Source organism: Odontomachus brunneus, unplaced genomic scaffold, assembly GCF_010583005.1.
Source record: "Odontomachus brunneus isolate Ranch 3 - 2012 unplaced genomic scaffold, Obru_v1 Obru_scaffold_027, whole genome shotgun sequence".
NCBI lineage: Eukaryota > Metazoa > Arthropoda > Insecta > Hymenoptera > Formicidae > Odontomachus > Odontomachus brunneus.
The window spans coordinates 1,728,851-1,745,694 of record NW_022639477.1 but is presented as its reverse complement, the minus strand read 5'-3'; the positions used below and the strand labels follow the sequence as shown (position 1 = coordinate 1,745,694).

Here is a 16,844-nt window from a genome sequence, read left to right as displayed (position 1 = left end):
ATAAACGTCGAACAATTCGGATATAGGTATGAGATATGCGAGTCGAATGGAGAGAAGGTAAAACTATCAATTTCCGAACATGTATCTAATCCTCGGCATTTTTACTATTTAAGTCTTAAATATTAATATTTAAACTTTCAATATGGATATGTTGTATATACTCAACACTTATGTATGTATATACACTTATGTAGTATATACATACATAAGTATGTATATATTTAACACTTGTACATATATTTTATGCTGAAAATTTAAATATTTGTATTTAAAGACTAAAACAAAAAGAATGTCCAGGATTAGGTACGTCCGGACATTGATACTTTTACTTTTCATGTAACTTCTTTTCCATTCAACACGAAGATATTATAGTTTGTTTTTTTTTTCATATAAATTCTTTTCAATTCAACGTAGGGAGGATATTATATAGCTTGCTTTTTCTTTCATGTAAATTCTTTTCAAAATTTCATTATGTTTTTAGTAGTGCAGAGAAAGACTAACAGTAAGGTCAATATCTTGCTAAAAACACGGTGAATTTCGTTAGAAACACAGCAAATTTCAACTGCTAAAACATAAATAGGGCAAGCGTGAAATGAAAGGATAATAGATTACTGTAGAATGTCGATCTGTTTCTCGGTCACAAACTTCTATGGTGATATTGACGAAAAAATTGTTGAGAAAAATGTCTGCCACACGACTACATCTCAGCTCCTTCTGTCAATCTCCCCGCCTGCAGACTCGAGTTTATTTCGCGAGGCAATTTTCCACGAGATCGTCGAAACACAGTCGCGAAATAATCGCGTGATAATTTCACAACACTGCTCGCGCCGGCTCGACGATTACGATTCAACTGAAATGAAAACAAAGAATTCTCCTGTTTGCCATTTCCTCGCGTGGAGAGAGCCACCCGATCGAGTTCTCAAAAGGAATACATTTAACACACTACTTGTCCATCGCGACGAGAGAAGACTCGGCAGTCGTCGTCGTCGTCCTCGTCGACGACGTGATACACGCCGTGGTCTCGTCGTGGCTCGATCTGTTGTATCGCGGCGCATTGTTTCTACACTAACCCGGTTTCCTTTGACACTCGAGAGCAATTCAGGATTAAGTGGCCCGCGACAGGTGCTCAGGCTGACCCAATTACGATTCGCCGCTCCGCGGCGAAATATCGCGCGGCTCAAAGGGACTCTCGTAGTGCGAGTGTACGCGGCTCTCTCCACTCTTTTGTTAATTATGCGGTTTACAGTTCCGCATAATGTGCGGATCCTGTTACGAGCTCGTGTTAAATTTTTGAGGTAACGACACATCGCGAGGGGCCTCGCCGGCGGCGCGACGTTAATTCGTAACTGCGTTCTCGCAGCTGTTAACCCTAACTCGTCTGCCTATTTGCTGTATCGTGGCTTTAGATAATTTAGAATTTGTAATCGCAGTCGCGGGACAGAGGGCGATGGGACGACGTAACGACGCGGTGGTCGTGTAAACATTTCATGTTTGCCTCTGGAAGATTGTACAAAGTCAAAAAAGATCGGCTCGAGTTTTGAGCGTCGATTTTATCCTCTCTGTGGCATTCAAAGGAAACAGATTGCTCACCGACCGGGCGATCGCTGTCGTTATTTACGATCACGCCGACGTTTTGGCAGCATTCGTGTACTCGCGCAAATTGTCACACAAACTGCATAATACGAACAATTCTATGTATCTCTGATTCGGGGGTTCAGTAAATCAAACGATAAATACGAGCAACAGTGTGCTGAATCAGCTTCACAAGTTCGCTTTGTTCAGCTGCGGTTTGTTTTACACAACGAAAAGACTGAAAGTGCACAGTTCGGACAGGTTAGTCCGCCGTCAATGTGTGATTTCGAAATGGAGTTCGTCCAATTCGACTCGAGTTGCCCCGACTGAACTTTTTCACGATGTGTGCGACTGTAGATCGCAATTAATATCTAATACGTTACACGCTTCGTATGCGACGAGCAATTCGTAGGGACTCTCTCTTGTGTCGTCCCTCAAAGACGAGGAGTCGAGTACACAGCCGATACACTGGAAGCAACCAGACGGAAACGCCATTATATTAAACGGCACAACTGATGGAGCGACAAACCTCTCTCTCGTCCGGTTTGAAAGAACGGCGCGGTCGTACACTAAGTGTGTTTACCGTAACTCAGACGATGGTGCTTCTTCCTCGCGAGGGACACTCATTTCGAGGACATCGCGCGCGCGTGGTGTCATCGCCAGTGAATCATTATTGCGCAATCATGCGATGCAGGTACATTGTAACACAATGAGCAACGAGGACATCCGCTTTGGGGACGACACCTCGCGCGTCTCCACTTTGCGAGAACGTTTCGCGACATCGCGCCGCCATGACGACAAACATTACACCGAAAAAAAAGATGGTTTTGCAATTATAGCAAAAAAACCTAGATACGAGAAATTAGCCAAGATATAAATGACTGGTAAACACTACGATATCGCAGGTACTTTGTATTTAATCAATGCAGATGACAGAGGCAGAATTTCTGTCGGGGCTACTTTTGAAAATCGGCAAGAGAAAGTTCGATTTTTACGAATCTTACGAGAACAAGTCACAAGACTTACGATTCTGTTTAGAACTGCAGCCAGTCACATTTCTTATAAGAATTGACTGTGGTAGACAGAAAAAAGCAGCGACGAGAGACTAACAAATATATAATCAATATTATCAATACTATTATCTAAATTAATATTATCAATAATGCCAATATCGATTCCTTAATAATCAGGATCACTCGGGGACAAAAGCGAGGCGAGATTGTGAACGCGAACGTCCTCCGACCGAGGCAATATTTTTCACATCAATTTCACTCGCGGTAGCTAATGGAGCTTTGAGTAACTAAAGACGGGATTTGAGGATCGAAAGACGGCGCAAATGGGGACGATACAAAGGAGCGAGAAGAATCGCTCGCATTCGCCTCGGCTTTATCCTTCGCCGAGAAACCGCGAGGAAATTGCGCGCCAACATTCGCGACCTTGATTCATACGTGCGTATAAGAAGGAGGAAAAAAATTCCGTCACTCTAATTAAATGAAATTAATTTAACTCCGACGAATTACGCTACTTGGCCACAAAATGGACGCTGCTACACGCGAACTTCGTCGGTTTAATGGCGCAGCGTTAATTGGCGTGTTGGTTTGCATACCGCACACCTATTTGTTTTAATGCCGGGATCAGCGATGTTCGACAAACACTATTGATCCTACAACGTTATCGTGAAATAATTGCCAATTAACGCAACATAGTTACGCGCGCGCGCGCGCGCAAGGCCGGAACATTATATGATTAATGCGCGGGGGAATAACGAAAACTCTCTCGCTGTAACATCGATCGTTAATAAATTCATTTACCTTAATTTACACTAATTACGATAGAATACGCCAACTTGTTATTAAGCGGCAAATATCTCTGCGCGTTTTTCCCGTAATTAACTATGGGGCTTTCATCAGCGCTTCCCGTTCAAGAGGGAAGCGGGAAAGGGAGGAAGATTGGAGAGAGGCGGAAAAAAAGGATCGTTGCGGAGGATCTATCGGGAGACGAGAGCTGACGCGTGTGCGTGAGAAAATAAACAAAAATTAACGCTGTACTCCGCATCGCCGTGCAGTTTCGCCCGCAATGCAGCAGCAGGGAAAAGTTCGTCGGCCCAGCCGAAGCTCCACACACACACACACACACATACACACACAACACACACGGCGAGGACGGACCTCGATACAAGGCCGTCCCCCTTGCGGTTTATTTTATGAGCCTTGATTAGACGCGCCTGTCCGGAATATCGCGCTATCATAACTGCACTGGACGTTAATTATCTCGGACATCGTATTAATCATCGTTGCGTGATACGTCGCCGCGCGGCTTGGGACACACAGTGTGTCCGGCTAAAAGCGACCGTTCGCTCGCTCGCGGTTAACTCGGCACCGTGCGCGTCTCGTTTCCGCACATTAATGTTGCATATTGTGCGTGCGTGCCAAAACGCAACAATCTCGGTCTGTCGCGGGAGCTGGGGAGAATCGAGTTCACGGCCGAAATCTTGCCCTTCGTTTCGGCGTGGCCCCTTACCCCTCATCAGCGACAGCTTTTGCGACGAGAGATCCACGTATCCGCGGGATACGGAGGGAGAAAGAGAGACAGGCAACAGGTTCCTACGCACGAATATCTGTATAGGTTTCCGGAAGGCTTCTTGCGAACGCGTATGTCGCGCGTGGGCGTGATTCGTGTTGAGCGATGGGATAAATATGCATTAATTGCTGGCGCGTGTCACAGAAGGTGTAAACAAACAGCGCGTTCTCTCTCTCTCTCTCTCTTTCTTTGCAGTTTACGTTCGTGCGTATGTTTTCGAATATTGCGAATTAATCGCGCTACGACTGTCCGTTGCGAGCAGAGTACTAGGCGGAAATATTAGGAAACGAATGTCCAGCAGTGAAAAGGTTCGAACCGCGGTTTATCGGGCGTGACGATCAAAAGATGAATGCCTCACATGGCGACGTTATCGTATAATAAACTGACCGATACGCCCACTCGTTTCTAATGCAACGCTGACTCAGCAAGTGACATTTCTTCGCCGAACATCTACCAGGTATTTGTCGTCGCCTTACTGACTCGTCGACGGAAACTCTGAGACCGCGCCCTTCAATTTCAATTTGCTATCTGATTTTAAAATGCTAGTGATGACATAGTGGCTACATTGTGTAGCTTAGAATAGACAGAGTGTCATCCGCTCTATCATATCTGATATGTAATGGCTAGACAACAGCTGGACCACAAATCCGATTCTATACTTCAGTGAATAATCAACGAATTAGTAACGAGTCAGAAAATTTAATCTTTAATTTAATTTAGTCTATATTAAAATTTATTCTAGCCTGTACTAGCTAGTTACTAGCTTTTGTTTGCATTTCCACTCGGGCAGATCCTCGAAAACGAGAGATTACGTGAGACGAGCGCGGATTTTTCACGGGAGCATTCCCGTTATCGGGATGGAGCAACCAGATGAGATGCGTCGTCTTCACGTCACATCACTGTTTCGACGAGTCGCTCGTGCAAGAAAAAGAAATTGGCCGCGTGCGCGTGATCAGAGTAGAACGTAGGAACCACAAAGCGAGAGCCCGGTTCTTAAACGACAACGAGGCGTGGGTGAATCACAGGGACGTCGTTCGCGCGCCCGTCTGTTGTCGTCCACGACGGGTCGTGGTCGCGACACTTACGTCGCAGCAGTCTATGTGCGCAGCCTTGAAAGGCTTATTAAATAATAGCAGCAGAGACGTGGCCTGTTGTGAAACGCGCAGACGTCAATATTTACGCGGTCGCGAAGCGTTTCGCACGCGTCGAGCAGTCCGGCACTCTTTCTGTTGGATCTACGCGAATAAATCCTCCTCCATGACTGGCGGGGTCGCATTCGTTCGAGAAGCAGAGATTTTCATTCTTCGAATCCCGACAAACATGATGACGTCAAATCACGTCCTTAGCGTCAATAACATGTGATTAATATCTGTCATTTGATGTCATTCTGTTACTTGGAATATAGTCTCGTGGATCTCGTAGATTCCTTTCATCAATATAGGACATAGAGAAAATCTAATTCTTCGTAAGGTCTAAGTAGGACCCAATCAGGTCTTCCAAAGAATTATAGACTGCGATTGGAAAATCTACATAGAATCTAGGGGTTAGAAGTTAAAAGTTCATATCACAGGAAGAAAAAAATCTGCTACATATGGACAACTAAACATGCTGTATTAGCCATTTTTTCTTTGCTGCAGGAGCCAATTTCCTTGCTATGATAACAAGACAATTTGCTCCTGCAACAAAAAAGTAGCTGAAGCAGTGAATTATGTTTAATTGCTCATCTGTAGTAAATGTGCTACGTTAGCCACTTTTTTTTGCTTGTAGGAATAGGTTTTCTTGTTATCATAGCAAGAAAGTAGGTTCCTGCAGCAAAGAAAAAATAGCTAACACAGCTAATTATATTAACTGTCCATATGTAGCAAATTGGTTTGCTGCTGCAGCAAATTATTTTTTTCTGTGAACCATATTTTTGCCGATCTTTTGTTCGCCTCACGTGTGACAACTGCATATACTTAGGTACAAATCCAATTTCAGTGAATGAGATTTTATAAAATATTTTATTTTTGTAATATAATATTACTATATATTTCTCAAAACAAGTATCTATTAAAAAATTTATAAGAGCCAAGTTGCAGATATATTGGATACAAATATGTTAATAAAATATGTTAATAAAACACAAGTCAATATTAGTAATTGATAAAGCATGAAACAATATTTCATTCGCATCCAACATCTGCAATTTGATCTTTAAGAAATTTGCAATTTGTAATCCTGGAGCCCGTATAGTCGCTTATGTGAATTACAAAATCCAATAGTGAAAGTCTCAAGCATTTTGAACGGAAAGTTCAGCGTGCAGCGTGCGCGACTCACACAGCAGAACGCGGATTAAGCAAACTTAAGAGACATATGCATTAAGAGACATTTGCCGAATTCGACGGAATAAACTCAAATGAGATAAATACATCGTAATCGCACGGAAAAGTAGCACTGTGATATCTGTGTATTTTACATTTTGCCATCATACGAATCAACTAGATCGAAAATAATGACATCACGGGCTTATAAACGGAACAGTGCTCTCGGTTGGAAAGAGCGACTTACACCTCTCGCTTTGCGTACGCGTGCAACGGACGGGCAGAGTGGATACGGTTTCCCAGGGTGGCTCCGCGCGCGACCTTGTAATCCGTAATGTAATCAGCGAGCGGCGTCACAACGGGCTGTTGCGTGCCAAACGAATCGGTAAATGTCACGACGGAGAGGAGTTTCAGTTCAGAGAACGGCGAAATTTCAACCGCGTCGCCGCGGCGGCTTTGGAAAATCGTGTAAAATCGAGGGAATTCGAGACCGTCCGGGGAGAATAGTCGCAAGCCGGGAAAAGTCGTTTCGCACAAATCGCACGCCGTCGACGTCAGAATCGCGCCGGAAAAAAGAGAAATGAGAAAAAGAGAAAACTTCTGCGCTTCGCCGCCGCGGTGAAGGCATTTTAATCGGCGTGTGCGCTCGATCGCGTAAACAAAATAATTCAATTTCTCGAGATAATTCTCAAGACAATGCTAACAAATGTAAAAATGAAATGAACTTCTCAAGATAATTCTCTAAAATAATTTCTCAAGATTTTCCTAAAAGCAACACATATTCGTAATCAGAGTGTCCAAATTTGCCTCAAAATTTGGGTTTTTATTTCTCTATGGCACCGACTATAATTAGGATGCCAATTATGAAGACACACTGAGAAAAAATATTTAAAGAATAAATAATAGCACATTTACTTAAATTTGGATTATTTTACTTAAATAGAATATATAAGCTCTCCTTCATGAAAAGTTACAGACTTTAGAAACTATATTCTTTCTCGTTTTGGACAGATTTGATCTTAATATAAAAATATAGTATAAGTAGTAAATACGTTATTAGTTTTCATCGGATAAATATATTTTATTTTTTAGATATTTTGTTCCTTCTCAACTTATTCTTATTTCTCATCTCTTTCTTTCTCTCTCTCTCTCTCTCTCTCTCATTCTTATTAGGTCGGACTCTAATTGAATGTCAAGAAATTCTCTATGGCCCGTATTAATAGTTATTGCTTTAGTGCCGTTTGAAGTAAGAAAAATGCTCAGATTTATAAATCCAGAGTTAGATTTTCAGTTATATCGCGCTTATAAACGTCACACTTGTCACGTTCGCTGTCAACGTCGCGCATGTGTGACGCGCCGATCTCTCACTTCACTCATCTTTATACTTCCAGGTTTCAATTTTACTTAACATGTTCGTTCCCGACGTTACACATATGTGTAGGATAACTCTACAATTTTGTTTGTATTCTAACATATGTAAACAAACATCTGTCACACACAATTATTACATAAAAACAAATGTAACCTGGCCTGTGGAGAGAATTCTGCAAATATAAACCGTGGGATGATAGCGAACGTGATATATCATGATCCGACTGAAAAGTTCGGACTTAACTGCGAATACAAGTCTGAGTATCTCACATGAGACGAGTTGCAGGTGACAACTATTGATACCAGTCCATATGGAAGAGAAAATCAATTTGTTTCCCAGCTTATTAGCACTGAACCCATCCACCACCTCGCTCCGCAGCTTTTTTCGCGTATCTTACAGCTCCTCAGACACTCGAACGATTAATGTAACGAATTCCAAGCGGTGTCTCGCAGAATCGGTCCCAAATACTCGCCGCGACGATTCTCGCGCGGCTTTCCTTCGCGACCGAGAGACACGGAAAATCGATCTCACGATGCGAAACGGGCCGATTCCCGGGGCTCACCAAGACTCTCCTCTCTCTTCTCTTTCTCTCTCTCTCTCTCTCTCTCTCTCTCTCTCTCTCTCTCTCACACAAAACGCGCACGGCGTATCGCGTGCGCGCAACCAACCTACTTGCTCGGAGCGAGGATAACCGTAAATAACGGTCACCGCGCTTCTTGCGGATCCGCCGGAGGAATCGGCTGAAGCGCGGAATCGAGGAGATCCCAGATTCCTCTTCCTCCTCCTACTCCTCCTCGCCGGAGACAAGGCGTGCTCGCGCGTGCGAAATATCTCCGTGTCTCCGTAACGAAACGCATTCTCCATCGGAACGTAGTCGTAACGCGATTACTCGGCAAATCGTACCACCACCAAGGCCGCCGTAAGTCGGCACCGTGTAACCCGCGAATACACATGTGTGTGTATGAGAGTACCGACTTTCCCCTTGCCGATTATCCGGACAGGGCTTCCCTGCGACACCCTGCGTTACATAAGAGGCGCGATCGGTGCGGGTATTAAGTTCTTGAGGGGGGAGGAGAATAGCGCCGGCAACTCGCGGGGGAAGGGGAGCAGGCGGGAAGGTGTAATTAAGTAACGTACATTAACGAGATAGAGAAGGAGCTTTTTATCTGCGGAACGTATTCGCGAAAACCAGACGGACGCTTTACGCAAATTAAACTCAGCCATGTCGGACTGCGCTTTCTTCTCTTTCCCCCTCTCTCTCTCTTTCTCTCTCTCTCTCTACTCGTGTATAATTGAAAACATAAAAATGGATTTTGTACGTTTCGCGAGAGGGTGAAGTTAAAAAGGCAATGCAATTAATTTGCGCGTTTTTTCCTTAATTACTGCGAGAGCTCGCGGCACACGGGATCGTTGACGTTCGTATAATCTCGTCGTAAGGCTGCCGCTATATTATTCCGCTTCGTCGAAGTCGCGCGACAGTTCCAGCTCCGCTTCACGGAGAAGAGACTCTGGAGCGTTTCACAGCCCCCGATAAACTATATCGGATGACGAAAGTAATGCGGCTCGTGCCGCGTTTCCCACTTTGTCTCTCTCCCTTTACGCTGATTCCCTTTTTTTCCCTTTCTTTGCCCTTCAACCGATGTCGCTTTCGAGTCGGTGTCGTCGACCGATGGAGACGGGCGCGAAAATAGATCGCGCGTGTTCACCGGTGAACGAGCACCCCGTCGTCGTCGTCGTCGGCGACCCTGTCAAATTATCGGTCGAGGAAACGCGGCGCAATCGGAAGTCCGATGAGACCGAGCGCGGAGTCGCGGGCGCAAGAATGGTCTCCGCAACTTCCGTTACAGGAAGTTGTACAGATAACATTTCTTCTTATCCCGAGCGCTGATTTAACTATACGTATTCCGATAATTCGCTCTCTACAAGTTATATTTAGTTCTCGCACAGCGCGTCAGCTGCTTCCGCGGAGCCATCTCGCGAATCGCGCGAAAATGTAACGAACAACGCGGACGGAAAAGAGACGGTCGTTCCGAGGGATGTTCGGAATGCATTTTGCGTATAATAAGGCGGAGGCGCGAGATCGAACTCTGCAGCGGCGCAACGACGTAAGATATATACCTCTTGTGAGGTATCTTCGAAAGGAATACTAATCCCGCTCGTGCTCGCGACCACTCTCGACACACCTATCGCCATAATAGCGCGGTGAGAGAGGCGAGAAGCGAAATCATAGAGGGCAAGAGAGAAAGAGAGGAGAAGGGGAAAAGGACGGGGGGAGAGAGAGAGAACGTTGATGTCGAACTTTCGCATTCGGAACGTGACGCGACGTCGACGGGACGATGCGAAATCCAATTTCTGACGCACGATCTCGCGATGCAGTCGCGCTGGACGGGAGCCTGCGAGACGCCATTGCGACTCTGACGTGATTATCGGTATGCGACGATAATTTAGTTGTCGTTTTTAATAACACATTCCGCGTGCGCGTACGCACCGACGAGGTAAGAATAAGTAAGAACCGCCAGCCTTGAGTGATCTGGCATTATATACGAAAGATTTCGCGAAAAGCGTTGGAAGGTTGCTCTTTTGCTTTTTAGAAGACTGCTCTTGAGGCCATCCACAATATCACCAATAATGATATTATATTTTCTTGAGTGTATAAAAAAATAATGTGCACTTACTGCACACTAAGGTCCGTATTAATAGTCGTTACTTGAAGCTCGCTTCAGGTGAAACGTTCAGATTTTAATTTAGAGTTAGACGTGAGTTTTCAGATGAATCACGATTATGAATGTAATGTCATATGTATTATATAATTCAAAAAACCTTTATACCTTATTCTAAATTCAGATCTGAGTGGTTTACGTGAGACAAGTCTCAAGTAACGCCTATTAATACGGGCCCAAGTGCCCAGATGTTTATATTGGACGATTAAAATTGTTTGATAACATAATCGTTTTTTGTTTATTACCTCCAGCCTCTCCTCTGCAGGCGCTTTGGTCGGAAAATTTTACGCAGTACTGACTTTACTCTTCAAGAATATTTGAACGATGGCGCCTGTTTGCACGCTTACTGACCGATCGCTCGTATTCCCGTCAGTATCCCGCGGATGGCTGGTGAAGTTTTGCGCAGGTCGTCGCATTGAATCCGCTCGAGGGCAGCCGAATTCTTCGGCGCGTGAACGCGGAAACTTTGGTTATTACGCGAGTAAATCGAGCAGGCTCGTGCGAGCCAGCGTAAACACTTCGAGACGAGCTTGAAGTTTAATTTGCCGATGTGCGCAAAAGAGAGAGGTCGGGCGCGGAGGAGAGCGCGACACGGTGTGACGGTACAACGACTCGCTCCGAGGAACAATGGCTAACACACGGCGAGAAAGAGGAGACGACGGGAGGAAGGGAAAGAGAGGACAGGAGAGGAGAGGAAAGGAGAGCAGGGGGAGGAAGCACTGGCGCGTGTAATCGCGCGCGACTCTCTTCTATCATTTCCTACTGTTTTTTGCGGGACCGTCTTATCCCCGTTCGTTCCTGGGGGTGCCACACCTCCCGTCGCAAAATTCCGTCACTCACACACAGGAGAAACCGCCGCGGGAATCGCCGGTCCCATTTGGAAATCAATCGGCGAGGTGAGGCCGAAGTTCTGGCTCGAGCCGCGAACTCACGGAATGGCCAAAGTCATCGAAAAGAAACGCGACCTCATTTTACAAATCTGCTCGATCGTTCGCAGAAATTGCTCGCAAGAATTTTGTATGTATCTTCTCTTGCTTCGAATACACAAGTAAGCGACTGGCGAATACACAAGAGACTGACGCCCACGAATGAGAACAAAGCACGGCTGCTTATCGGAGGCTACGGAGCCCCGGGAGTATCGGGAAAACGTGAGAGTGCTGCTCCGCTAGAACAGCTGACCAAAATGTACGGCGAGCTCATGTCATATACGCTCCTGCCGGTTTGCTTTATTTGCGACGACGGCAGGAGCCGGTTTAATTAGTTCGCAGGCACGCGGGTCTATGTTTGTCACGGCTCTCGGCGGGGGCATTCAGGCGGCTATGAGGTTCACTGTTTGTATTTATGCCGCGTTGCGATGTCCAGTGATTTTCCCCGGACAGGTAGTCTGCTCCTTCCCTTCCTTTCTTTCTCTTTGCGTTCTTTAACATCGAGCTCGCGTGCATTATCGAGCGAACGAGATTAAACTTAAGCGCGCACAGCACGGGGCGTATATCTCTTCTGAAGATAACGCGATACGAAAGTCTGCTGATCAGATCGATTGTCGAGAAGCGCGAGCCTAATCGCGACACAAAAGGTGGAAACAGCGGCGAGCAGCGAGCTGTGTCCTCGTCCCGACTATCGCCGGATACTATTTTCGCGTTTTAGCGCGTTCGCGCGAATTCCACGGCGGTCTATTTCCGTGAGGCGTTTTGCGCGCTATCGCGAGAGAGCGAGCAAACGGACAGGCGACCTGCAATCCGTGAACGAGATGAAGGAAAGAATACAAAAAAAGGGACAGACAGATAGAGGAATTTAGAAAAAGGAGGAAGAGAGAAAGACCAAAAGCAGGGCAGATCGTCAGATCTCGCGAACGTCGATAAATGTCGTTCGCGCTTTCACTTTGAGCAGGCGAAAGAGCGCTCATCCGCGAAACACGAGGACATACGTGTAAAGAGTCGCCTGTAAAGATGTATATATGTATGCATGTATGTGTGTGTGCCTGCACACATGCCTGCACATGATAGGAAGATATTCCTGCCGCTACATAGCGCGCGACGCCGTCGATCAGACCGCAATGAAATGAAAAGCTATCGCGAAGAAACGTTATCTCGCGCACTCTTCTGGATCGATTAAACGCAACGAATGTCGGGGCAAGGAGCGAACGTGCGTAGCCCGCCGGCTACGAACGTTATCGCGACGTTATTAATGTATTTTACTAACCACACGCCCGTTAATTATGCTAATTAACTGCTTAATATCTCGCGAGGGCGGTCGTATCCGTTCGCCACGTGAGCGCGGACGTGCTCGTGCGTGATAAACGCGGCCACGTGCGAGGCAATATTCCACGGCGAACCGGTAATTGGATCTAGCCTAGTATCGACCGGTGGGGCATGCGAAAATAGACACTGGCCGACGACGACGACGACGACAACGATGACGACGACCATGCGTCGCCAATCGTGGATACGACGGGAGGAAGCCGGCAGGCTGCCGTCGCGACGCTCATCTTTGTCGCCAAGTGTTTGCAGAAAAAGATTTTTCGCACTGCATTCGGAAATATGTTTTCGATCATTTGAAGGAGCCGCACGCAGAGTAATTCCGAAACTGCGCCGCGCGGAGCAAGATGATCGCACGAATTAACACAAGTGTACGTGTTTTGGTCGAGAGAAGCAGAATTGTGGGTTCTGTGCAACCCCAGATTCGATTCTCACAGAAAAGAGAATTAACTAAATTAACATCACAGTGTGTTAGTCGAGGGAAGCAGAGTTTCTGTGATTCTTAACAACTGAATTAGATTTTCGCAGAATTGATCAATCCTTTGATTGATCTCACGGATCAATCGAACTACGTTTGATTGATTGATTGATTTAATTGATACGACGGTGACATAATTAAACCCCTGAAAAAGTGTAATTTCATCCTCAAGAGGATTCTTCTAAAAACAAAAGGAAAACATTCAACTTTCCTCTCTCAAAAAAAGATTCTAGTTGGTAAAATATTCCTTTGATCTTCTATCCTGTACTGAAAAAAAAACAGATTTGAAAATTTATTTATGAAATATGAAGTTTACTCATAGAAACAAATGTTATCTTACAGATATAAACTTTGTTTCACAGAAACGAACTTTATATGACCACAAATCAATTTCCAAGTACTTCTTCTCAGTGTAAGCGAAGACCTTTATTGGAAAAACACTTCTCTTCTAATGAAGAGGAATAATATTGTGCTTAGGATATTTTCCTTTTGACTTTAGAAGAGGAACTTTCTCTTGAGACCGTACATATGAGGATCCCGCTAAGAATGAGATTATGTTTCTTTGGTGCGTATTTCGCTCGCGGGAGAAACAGAATTCCTTCTTAAGAACCTCAGAATTTGGTCCATGAGAACCAGAAATTCTCTTGGAGGTGATTTCTGCTCGAGAAAGATACGTCGCCCGTCGCGGCGGCAGTGGAGTTAAATGCGGTGCTTGAGCGCGGAATATCAAACGTCGGATGCTGCGCTCATCATCGTCGTCGCGGTACATATCTATCGATCGAAGCTCGACGCGAGTGTATTTTTGTCGCGGGGCATTTAGAACGTCAGCGAAATTCGTTCATCGTGCTCGCTCCACTGCCGCCGTCTTAATTGATATTGCAGACGCGACGCGTGCGGAGGATGTCGGATGCAGAAAGTTGGAGCTCAACCAACACACGTGCTCCTCTAGCTGCGCGCAAGAGAGAAAGAGAGAGAGAGAGAGAGAGAGAGAGAGAGAGAGAGAGAGAGAGAGAGAGAGAGAGACAGAGACGAAAGAGATGAAGCTCGCGACGCACTCGCAACCGGAAATATGTCATCCCGCAACCCGCGGCGTCCATTGTAAACGGGCGGATGCACCTTGAGCGCATCACGGATGCACCGCGACGCGATGAACGTCGTTGAACTTCGACTAGAAATCGTGTGAATGTGAAAACTTACCTCGATCGCGTTGCGCCGCATAGTTCCTCATGAAAGGGAGAGACGGTACGGATAGAGGACGAAAGCAGCAGGAGAAGCAGGGGGTACAGGGAGACGGTAAGCACAAAAGTCTGAATTATCGAGGGGTGGAAGAGGGAGGGAGATAGAGAAAGAGAGAGGGAGAGGGCGAGACGGAAGAGAACTGCATCGAATTACAGCGAGCGCGGTGGAAATAGACGGACGCGTTGTAGCCTCGAAAATCTCGTTTTGCGCCTTTTGCATCGTATTTTCGGCGCGCGCGTTTCGCGTTATATATGAATCCCGCCTGATATCGACACATTGCGCGCGGCGGCACGATGTTTGCGTGTTATTACGCAGGCGAAATTCAAGATTGGAACGGGAGCAGGATTTAACGGGTAAGTGGAATAAATTGCCGATATACGAGAATTTCGCGTGGCATCAAACGTCGCGGGATCGCCCCTCGCTTCGTCTCAAAGAAAAAAAGAAAGAACTATTCGTGTACCGCGTTCGTATGCTGTCACATGAGACACTTAAACGGAGTACTTAGATAATTAGCAATTTAAATAATTTAAATAATTACAAGAATAATAAGAGGTATATAGAAATGAGATTATGTAAAGGATGTTATCCACGATGTCTCTCCCATAAATTCGATAAGTCAAATCTAATAGAATGATTAAATTACACTTCTATAATATTGATTATACTTAATGTTTTAATATCTTCACTGTGACGCTCTTAGATACCTGAGCTCTACACTGTGCGTAAAAGAAAAAAAATATCTAAGATATCAAAGATATTTATTCACGAAGTATGAATAACGAATATTCACTTAAATTGAAATTCTTTTATTTAAATGAAATAAACAATTGCCTTCGCACAAGAGAATTAAAGTTTCAAAAGAATGTATATTTTATTTAAAAATAATTTTGTATTAGTAGTAACCATTAATTAATAATTTTACAGCATTCATTAGTAATAGTAATTATAGTAATAGTAATTTGTAAAATAAAAATGTTACTATATAATGTACTCTCCCGAATGTTTTATTTCTTAGATTTCTTTTTCTTATAGTGTGTAAGAGAGAGAGTGACAATAAATGTAATCTATTTATCTGCTTCTCTTGCTCGCTCAAACATAAAAATTTCTATTAAGATTAATCGAATCGCACAGTGAATCATTTCTGCACTAATTGCAACGGATACGTTGGGTTTGCGTCATCGAGACAGAGAAAGAGAGAGAGAGAGATAAAAAGATAAGCACATAAGCACAAATTGCACAAAAGCGCAAATTGCACAAATCGCGCAAATCGGACAAAAGCGCAAATTGGACAAAAGCGCAAATTGAACAAAAGCGCAAATTGCACAATAGCGCAAATTGCACAAAAGCGCAAATTGTACAATAACGCAAATTGCACAAAAGTACAAATTGCACAAATCGCGCAAATTGTACAAAAGCGCAAATTACACAAATCGCGCAAATTGCACAATAACGCAAATTGCACAAAAGTACAAATTGCACAAATCGCGCAAATTGTACAAAAGCGCAAATTACACAAATCGCGCAAATTGCACAATAACGCAAATTGCACAAAAGTACAAATTGCACAAATCGCGCAAATTGTACAAAAGCGCAAATTACACAAATCGCGCAAATTGCACATAAGAGAGGAGAGAGGAGAAAGGGAGAGGGAGCAGGGGAGAGAGAGAAGGGGAGAGAGAGAGAGAGAGAGAGAGAGAGCTCTGCGTTAGCGACAAAGTCTCGCCCGAGCGGCCGCGAAAAGGTGATGGACAACGGAGATACGTCGCGATGCGCGCTACGGCCGTAATTGCGCATACCTGGTGTGCAGCACTATCTGGATACCAGGAGCGACGTAATGCGGCGGATGCGATAGTGTCCCTATGATTAATGCCCGCCTGAATTAGAACGGAGCGCGCGGATTTCGTTTCGAACATCGAAGATGTCTGTCCCCTCCTCTCGTCAACCTTCGCCTCTCCTTCCCGCCGACCAACTCGCCGCGCGATCGCGGATAATCGTAATGAGTTTTGACGAGGGAAGTGATTTATGGCGGCAAATAAAATGCGAGCGTGTGGCGAACGACGACGGCAAGGGGATACTGTTTCCCGCCGAAGACGAACCGGTCGGAGCAACTACATGAGCGCGTAGCAACAAAATCGGATAATGAACGATGATACGATCCTGATTTTACGTCTCCCGCGAATACGAGTTGAACAGAAGACATGAACAGAAAATGTAAACTCAAGTTTAACTGAGCCTTAATATTATTTGAACTTAATATTATCTGATCTAATACTAATTTGATCTAATACGAAATCAAAACTCATTTCATATTCTCTCTCTCTCTCTCTC

The 16,844-nt window shown here is 44.9% G+C and overlaps 1 protein-coding gene across 15 annotated transcripts in view; it reads right to left on the bottom strand.

The window, feature by feature from the left end:
• The window catches only part of LOC116842782 (serine/threonine-protein kinase tricorner), a 193,077-nt gene that overhangs the window by 14,670 nt on the left and 161,563 nt on the right, over positions 1–16,844 (bottom strand). The window contains exon 1 of one of the 15 annotated variants that reach the window (XM_032812470.1): positions 14,475–15,420. The exons of 13 other annotated variants lie outside the window; for them this stretch is intronic. In XM_032812470.1, coding sequence (XP_032668361.1) covers positions 14,475–14,505 — 31 coding nt within the window. In that variant the 5' untranslated portion in view covers positions 14,506–15,420. Of the gene's footprint in view, positions 1–612; positions 2,087–14,474; positions 15,421–16,844 lie in introns of those variants that run through there. One more of the 15 variants, XM_032812475.1, reaches the window with a different exon arrangement.